Below are 8930 nucleotides of genomic sequence, written 5' to 3' on the forward strand. Positions count from 1 at the left end.
CACTTTACAAAAGAGGCTTTCTTGACTATCATAACAGAGCAGTGGCTGATAACATTTTTGTGCATTTAACATGCAGGGCACCAGCAGTACTGAAGGCAGTCTGAGACAAGTTAGTTCATGCGGTGGCTTTACTGAATATCATCGAAGCTTGATCGCCGGCCATTCGGAACAATGTGAGTATTTGCAAGAAGCTTTTAGTTTTTAATCTCTAGAAGAAGAGGAGAAGAGTTTGGATTTATACCCCACCTTTCTCTCCTGTAAGGAGACTCACAGTGGCTTACAAGCTCCTTTTCCCTTCCTCTCCCCACAACAGACACCTGGTGAGGTAGGTGGGGCTGAGAGAGTTCCAAAGAACTGTCCCAAGGTCACCCAGCAGGAATGTAGGAGTGCGGAAACACATCTGGTTCACCAGATAAGCCTCTGCCACTCCGGTGGAGGAGTGGGGAATCAAACCCGGTCCTCCAGATTAGAATCCACCTGCTCTTAACCACTGCACCATGCTGGCTGTGAGGGTACAGTAATTCTTGGGAAGAAATACAAGCTCTTCTGTCTCATATGTGCTTATGAAAGTGTCCACAATTCTCTGGCTCTCAGCTATATTTTTAAATCACCAGTAAACTGTTAAGTTGTCTGACACTTTCTTCACTATATACTGAAGCACTGGTCACATGCAAATTTATTCAAATGAAATTAATCCACTAAAAAAACCGATCAGTTTTTAAAAAATCTTTAGTTGTGTGGCAACCCTAATTCCACCTTCAATTTTCTAGTGCACAGTAAGAGCAGAAGGACATCAGTTGAAGATTCTTCTCAGGCCGACTCCAAGGCAGCCCTACTCACGGTGAGGAACTGGCAGCGATACTTCTCCTAGGTGCTTCTTCTGAGTGTTCACAGTGGAATGCAATACCTGTAAAGTTGAATCATAGTGGCAGTAGGGGAAAAAAGCACTCAACGAAGGCACACTGCGTTGTATGCCTGTATAAATAAGTCGCCTTGCAACGAGGACCATCTTTAAAGCGTCTGGTCTCTTGTTCATCTTGAAATTCTTGTGGAGAATTTGCTGGGCGCGTCCTTTCTATCCATTTCTTATTGCTTAATAGGAGGGCTGTCATCTAGTGTAGTTCTAAGCAAACTACAGCAAATAGAGATTTTGGATGGCAGCCGTTTGCACCTTCTTGTTACGGTGTTGAATGCTGACAGAATGGTGTGATTCTTACCAGACATCCACTCTGTGTTAAGCCTGTGGTTGCTTACTTCCCTCTCTGCAGTTCCATCAGAAAACTCTTCAGGTAGCCAGATCATGTGATTTGCAGTTGCTCAGGATAGGTCGGGAACCTTAACAGACAACATGACATTTGCGGTTCGAAGGATTGTTAGGTCAAACCCTTTGTTTATATTTTTTTAATTGATACCCTGCCTGTGTGCAAGATATCTAGGTGGCTATGACATTAAAACATCCCCATTAAAATACTACGTCATGCAACATTAAAACATCCCCATTGCTCGAGATTGCTGAAATGTTTAAATGGATGTACTTCTTGGCCCCTTCAGTCACTTTGGGCGAGCTACACAGATTATTTATTTTGATCAGCAAAGCCATGTTGGGAAACAACTTGGGGAGAAATACCCCCATCGCTATTGAATCTTCAACACAGTCCTGGCACAGGTGTCAAACTTGCGGCCTTCCAGATGTTATGGACTACAGTTCCCATAATCCCCTGCCAGCATGATGCTGGCAGGGGATTATGGGAACTGTAGTCCATAACATCTGGAAGGCCGCAAGTTTGACACCTGTGCGTAAAGCTTCTGCAGAATAGTGGCACTGAACTTCTGAAGCAGAAACACGGAGGGGGTAGCCACTCCCCAATATAAACTTGCCAACAACTCAAGGAAGTATCATATAGGAATACTCTATTTATAGTAATCAGTACTTAATACACATACACATATGATACAATAACCAGCAATTATACTTATCATCCAGTCCGTGCTATTTCAAATACAGTTCATTCATGTGTAACAGACTCAACAGGCTCCTCCACTCGAAAAACCCAGCAACTAGACAAGGGACTGCACAGATGTAAAATATGCATTTTTTTCTTGCAGGATTGGGTACAAGGCCGACCTTCGTACAGCAATCAGATGTAAGTAAGATCCTTTGATACCGTCACTTGCCGTGTTTGTTCCAACCATTCTGCTGCTTCTGCTGTGCCTTAGGCTGCCAGCTGCCGCGGTGGTAATTGCAGAATCGTTTTGTTAACATGCACAATTTATGACAGAGCAGGAAAAATACAGCTTAAAAATTAGAGGCTGCTAGTTTCTGGTTACAAATAATAATTTAAATGTCTGTCACTGGCAGGTCTTCCGAAGATGATGCTCTGAACGGTAAGCTGATTGGTATTAAGGTGGCAGTGGTTAATATCACTGTATATTTATTACATCTATTACATACACTCAATGCTTGGTTGTAAAGAAATTCTTGGAGTTTTTTTGCTGTTTATTTTGATAGGGTAGTTCTGTCCCGTGTTATGTTTACAGTCATTGAAGCATTCATCCACTTGATGTCATCAGTACTTGGGCTCCCTTCCCATGCTTTGAAATTTTTCACCAGATGATTATTTTGTTGTCCTTTGATTTGGGGGACTGTTGTTTCATAACCTACTTGGGGAAGAAGGGAATCCACCATTGATATATGTGGTCGCCATCTGTACTTGTTGATGGTAAACATAAGAACATAAGAACTAGCCTGCTGGATCAGACCAGAGTCCATCTAGTCCAGCACTCTGCTACTCGCAGTGGCCCACCAGGTGCCTTTGAGAGCTCACTTGCAGGATGTGAAAGCAATGGCCTGCTGCTGCTGCTGCTCTTGAGCACCTGGTCTGCTAAGGCATTTGCAATCTGAAATCAAGGAGGATCAAGATTGGTAGCCAGAGATCGACTTCTCCTCCATAAATCTGTCCAAGCCCCTTTTAAAGCTATCCAGGTTAGTGGCCATTACCACCTCCTGTGGCATAGAATCTGTTCCCTTTCCAGACGTACATTATATTGTATTGTTGAAGGCTTTCACGTTGATTCATTGAAGAAAGTTATACGATAGTCTGGTAGATCTTGTTCCTAACATTGCGCCTGCATCTGTGGCTAGCATCTTCAGAGGTATATCACAGAGGGAAGTCTCAAGATGCCAGCCACAGATGCAGGTGCAACGTTAGGAACAAGATCTACCAGACCACGGCCACTCAGCCCGGAAAACCCACAACAACCAGTACATTATATTATTTTTCTTTAAATAAAAGAAAAAAAGGATACATTTTATAAATGTGATCATAATGCATATGTAAATATATAATAGCACCTGGATCTTCTTTTAGGTATTGCTTCCCCTTTCAAGCCCATCATGGACACCACCTACTACTACTCAGGTCAGTATCCTTAAAAAGTCACGATAGTAAGTGGAAAGAGCACGTTTCTGTCAAGAATAACAATAGCACGTTCAGTGTTTCACGTACGTTGTCTTCTTGCAACATCGACAACAACCTTGTAAGGTAGACCAGTATTTTTATCCCTGTATTGCAGATAAGTAGACAATAATGAGCAACAATAACAGCAACTTGCCTAAGGCCACATAGTAAGTTTGTTGTGGAAACGAGATTTGAGCCAGGGACCCTGCCAGGACACAGCTTGTGATAGTAGCCGCCACTCTAACCCAATGCTCTGTGTAACATTTTTTTTCTCCTTTCCACAGCTGTTGAGAGAAATAATCTGATGAGGTTGTCGCAAAGCATCCCATTCACCCCCGTGCCTCCTAGAGGTAAGAAGGCTTGTCGTAAACGCTGGCTTTCAAAGGTCAGGAAGATTATTTCCTTGACTACGAAAGCCAAACGTTAAAGGTTTGTTCTTCAGAGCTTCTAAAAATAGGCCACGAGTTGCCAAAGGATACCAGGAATATATTATGAAAAGATCTGCTGGAACTGTTTTCCCTTACACCTCATGTCTTCTGTGGGCAACTCACATGCTTGAGTGTAACTGACCTGAAACATCCTGATAATAATGAACTGCGAAAGTAATTTATATCAATTGCAAAGAAAGCATCTGTTAACACAATGGTCCCTGCTGTGCTGTCTAGGATAGAGAATTGCATTTGGGCAGTTCTAGTTATTGAATTGCATACTGCAACCCCTTCCTGACTTCAGGGAAGAAGAAGAGTTTGGATTTATACCCCACCTTTCTCTCCTGTAAGGAGACTCAAGGTGGCTTACAAGCTCCTTTCCCTTAATTTCCCCACAGCAGACACCTTGTGAGGCAGGTGGGGCTGAGAGAGTTCCAAAGAACTGTGACTAGCCCAAGGTCACCCAGCAGGAATGTAGGAGTGCAGAAACACATCTGGTTCACCAGATAAGCCTCAGCCACTCGGGTGGAAAAGTGGGGAATCAAACCCGGTTCTCCAGATTAGAATCCACCTGCTCTTAACCACTACACCATGCTGACTCTCTGCATATAACATTTGCGTCTTCTGCCGTTGCAGGAGAACCAGTCACTGTATATCGTCTGGAAGAAAGTTCTCCCAACATCTTGAACAATAGCATGTCTTCCTGGTCTCAGCTGGGTCTTTGTGCCAAGATTGAATTCCTAAGCAAGGAAGAGATGGGTGGAGGTTTACGACGAGCCCTCAAGGTGGTGTGTACCTGGTCGGAGTACGATATCTTGAAGTCTGGCCATCTTTATATCATCAAATCTTTTCTACCTGAAGTTATCAATACTTGGTCAAGCATTTACAAAGAAGAGACAGTGTTACATCTCTGTTTACGAGTAAGTGGCTTTTTGCCAGGCATGGATTACAATTTGGCAGGGATGTCTGCGGCTGGATGAAATCATTTTAGCAGGAGATATATCATCTGGTCCATGAGGTTTCACTTTGGCCAGCCTGCTTCTTGTAGCCTCAATCTTTTGTGTGCATGAAGATGGAAATGCAAAAAATAGTTGCTTTAGAAAAGATCTTAACATAACTGTTGGATCTGTTCATGTTTGGAATGCTTTCCTTCAATACAAAGGCCTGTGTGTTTTTTTCCCTAGGAAATTCAGCAGCAGCGGGCTGCCCAGAAGCTCACGTTTGCGTTCAACCAGATGAAGCCCAAATCGATCCCATATTCTCCAAGGTGAGTGGTACAAACACTGGCGTTCCTGCCTAGGGACATGGGGTACCCCTTGTCCCCGGGCGCATCGATTGAGGTCACGGGGCCAAAACATCCTCCCTACACAGCTGCAGGGATTGAGCAAGCCCTAGAAAGCAGGCACTGAAGCAGCCACTGCTCCCAGTGCCTGTCGAGGCCCTCGGCCCCACTCTGTACGGTGGCCTGGAGTGTCCAGGGCGGGGAGAAGTCCCACTGGGCTCCCAGGAGCAGGACTGGGAGCTCCGCTCCACCTCCTCCCTCTAACCCGCATGCCTGCCCGGCTTTTAAATTAAGTGTGGCATTGCTCAGAAGCCTTCTCCCCGGCAGCCGGCACCGGCAGGCACAGGAAAAGGCAAGCTGAGCAGGGAGCCCAGAAGCAGCAGCAGAACTGAAGATGATGCTGACGTTTGCTTGGTAAACCGTCAGATGGGGGGTGACTTGTGAGAGATTTACATGCTTAAAAGTTAATTCCCCTTGCACTGGCTTGGAGCTGTTTCTCAGGCTAGCAGCCTACCTCACAGGGTAGGTGAGAGGACACAATTAGGAAAGTGGTGGGGAGAGAGCCATGCCTGTTTTGCTGGGGGTAGGAGGTGATTTGTGAGAGATGATGCTGATGTTTGCTTGGTAAACCTTCAGATGGGGGTGACTTGTGAGAGATTTACATGCTTAAAAGTTAATTCCCCTTGCACTGGCTTGGAGCTCTTTCTGAGGCTAACAACCTACCTCATAGGGTTGGTGTGGGGACACAAAGGAAAGAGAGTTGGTGGGGAGAAAGCCATGTATGTTTTGCTGGTGGTGGGAGGTGTTTTGTGAGCTGGTGCAAAAAATCATTGTTTGGTCGTTGTGGGGGAGGGTGGTCGTCCATACCTGGGGTGGGAGGGGCACCAAACTCAGATTTTGTCCCCGGGCTCCAGTTTGCCTAGATTCGCCCCTGGGTACAAAACCTTTTACAATCGGCCATAACGTTGGTCAGCCGAGCCCAGTATCCAAACATCAGTGCTTCAGTGATGGCATTCTCACGTTCCTTCTCACTTACTTCTCACTGTGTATAGGGGTGCAACCAGACACTCCTGGTTTGATTGGGGGCCTTAATGACCCTAGTGACTTTTGTGCAAATGAAATAAGGGGGGGGGGCCCTCTGTGTGCCATTTTTGAGCAACAGAAAAAGCGTTGGTATGAAAAGATCAGTAAAGAAATACCAAATGGCGTGGGGGGAAAGATTGAAACAAAGAAACGTTTGCACCTATTAGATGGGATTTTGCAAGGTTTTCGTAGATCAATTGCTCGTGCGTTACCTTGTTGTGATATATTGTCTCACCAGATTCCTGGAAGTGTTCCTCTTATATTGCCACTCAGCTGGACAGTGGTTTGCGGTCGAGGAGTGCATGACAGGGGAATTCAGGAAGTACAATAACAACAACGGAGATGAGATTATCCCGACCAACATGCTGGAAGAGATGATGCTGGCCTTCAGCCACTGGACCTACGAATATACTCGAGGAGAGTTGCTGGTCCTGGATCTTCAAGGTAAACAGAGGCTTGGAAGGACGTAGCCAGTCCTTTTTCACAAGCGTTTGTTGGTAACTGGGAGGGAGGTCGAGCATTGTGCTTGGAAGTTTGTTCCATTGAAGAGATCACTGACAAATTCCAGTGAGTTGAGTTCATTACATCAGCGATTATGCAGAGGAATACAGCTGTCCCACATCACTGGGGTTAGGGATGCAGTGCCTCTCCCCATCTGGAAACCTGTGTAAAAAAAATTTGGGAGGTCTCCCTTCGTACCAGAGAATAAGTCTGTGGCTTAGTGGTTAAGAGCAGGTGAACTCTAATCTGGAGGAACCGGGTTTAATTCCCCACTCTGCCACCTGAGCTGTGGAGGCTTATCTGGGGAATTCAGATTAGCCTGTGCACTCCAACACACACCAGCTGGGTGACCTTGGGCTAGTCACAGTTCTTCGGAGCTTTCTCAGCCCCACCCACCTCACAGGGTGTCTGTTGTGAGGGATGGAAGGGAAAGGAGTTTCTAAGCCCCTTTGAGCCTCCTTACAGGAGAGAAAGGGGGGATATAAATCCAACTCTTCTTCTTTTTTTCTGGTTCGTCAGCAGTAGAACAGGCAGACTCAAATCCAGTAGTACTGGAGAGACCAACAAGATTTTTTTTGGGGGGGGGGGGGTTCGAGCATTTAAGAGTCCAAGCATTGACTGTGGAAAGTTGATACTCCCTAAGAACTTCAGAAGTTACTGGACTAAAATTTAGCTGTTCATTTAGAGGAGCTGCGGCGGAGAATCTGCTCCGCATGCTGAAGATTCTGGTTTCAGTCTTTCTAGTATCTCCAGCTAAATATCAAGTGGCATCAAGACTTTGGAAAGCCATTCCCATTTGGAGTAGACTCTGCTGGAATAATGGCATAAAGCAGCCTTCCTAGTTTCCATATAGCAAAAAAAGAATTCCTGAAATGTTGGTCATGATAAATGACTTCTCCAGGGCAAAGCAAGAGCTGTAGAGTTTTGACAAATCAATAGAGCATCTATCCCCAGATGTTTTCAGCTTCTGTCCCCAGAGAGCTGCTGCCCGTCACAGTTGGCGATACTGAAGCAAATGGCCAAATAGTCGAACTAGGTGAAAGGCAATTTCATGCAATGTTCACATAACAGGAGTTATGAACATATGTTTTGAGTGCTCTGTCATAATGGAGTCCAAAGAAAGGAAGTGGACCAAATCCTCCCTCCTGCATGCCTCGGGGAGACTCAAGTGATGCTCACGCAATGTTAACTGCCCTTCTTTTATATATTGTATTTGTTTATGAATGTTAAGATCTGTTGCTGATCATTAACATGGTTTTGTTTGTTTTCCTTTGAAGGGGTTGGTGAAAATTTGACAGACCCCTCTGTGATAAAAGCCGGAGAGAAAAGGTTAGCAATTCCAGCTTCCAGCTTTTTCTTTACAGCGCTAGGGCTTGTCTCGGTGACATGCACGGAGGTCACACACACCCATTCAGTTTTAGCCCTAATATAGAAGATTGCATGTCAGGTGGGGGGGTGAGGTCTTTAGGTGACTCACAAATTTAAAGATTAATAAACCACTTAAATTGAGCTTACTGTCAGTGTTGATGGAATGGTGGCTGTCACCAACCCTCAATTAACTGTTAAGCAAAATAAGCGCGTGCTTAGGGCCTCACTTCACACAGGGAACAGCCTCTTCTGCATTCCTACTGCTACCTTGATTATAGCTTCACTTCCTTCTCAGAAGTACCAGGAAAAGAGGCAGAAGCCCCCCCCCCCCCCCTTGTGATATGTAGAAGTCCATGCAGGGTGTTTCGGACAGCTAGCTGGCTTCTGCCTTTTCAAAACGCACGCTTTCTTTTGAAGGTCAAGCGATATGGTATTTGGGCCGGCCAATCTAGGCGAAGACGCCATCAAGAACTTCAGAGCGAAACACCACTGCAATTCAAGCTGCAGGAAGCTGAAGCTCCCAGGTAACACCAATGGAGCCCAACTGAGGGCAAAGAAGCGTCGTCTTTTCAGAGCTCTGTTTAACAATAAAACAGTTCTTGTCTTTACATCCCCTTCACACAAAACAACTCATTCCCAGGTTTCTCAGGCCCTGTTTTTTCTGGGCCTTTTCGGCAGAGGGGTGCAGTTGGGTCTGATCATTTGCTTAACATCTGTGGATCAGGCCGAAGAGCTCTGAGCCACTGTCAGGGAAACCCTGCCTCTCACCTCCACATGGACTCCTGACTGCACACTCTGACGAAGTTACTG

General features: G+C 45.5%; 1 protein-coding gene across 1 annotated transcript in view; it reads left to right on the forward strand.

The window, feature by feature from the left end:
* The window catches only part of TRPM7 (transient receptor potential cation channel subfamily M member 7), a 72277-nt gene that overhangs the window by 60352 nt on the left and 2995 nt on the right, over window positions 1-8930 (forward strand). Inside the window, 11 exon segments of the mRNA XM_048481851.1 lie at window positions 77-173; window positions 771-841; window positions 2107-2144; window positions 2360-2385; window positions 3369-3419; window positions 3743-3808; window positions 4523-4806; window positions 5071-5153; window positions 6490-6695; window positions 8030-8081; window positions 8538-8644. Coding sequence (XP_048337808.1) covers window positions 77-173; window positions 771-841; window positions 2107-2144; window positions 2360-2385; window positions 3369-3419; window positions 3743-3808; window positions 4523-4806; window positions 5071-5153; window positions 6490-6695; window positions 8030-8081; window positions 8538-8644 — 1081 coding nt within the window.

This window comes from Sphaerodactylus townsendi, linkage group LG17 (genome assembly GCF_021028975.2).
Source record: "Sphaerodactylus townsendi isolate TG3544 linkage group LG17, MPM_Stown_v2.3, whole genome shotgun sequence".
Classification (NCBI taxonomy): domain Eukaryota; kingdom Metazoa; phylum Chordata; class Lepidosauria; order Squamata; family Sphaerodactylidae; genus Sphaerodactylus; species Sphaerodactylus townsendi.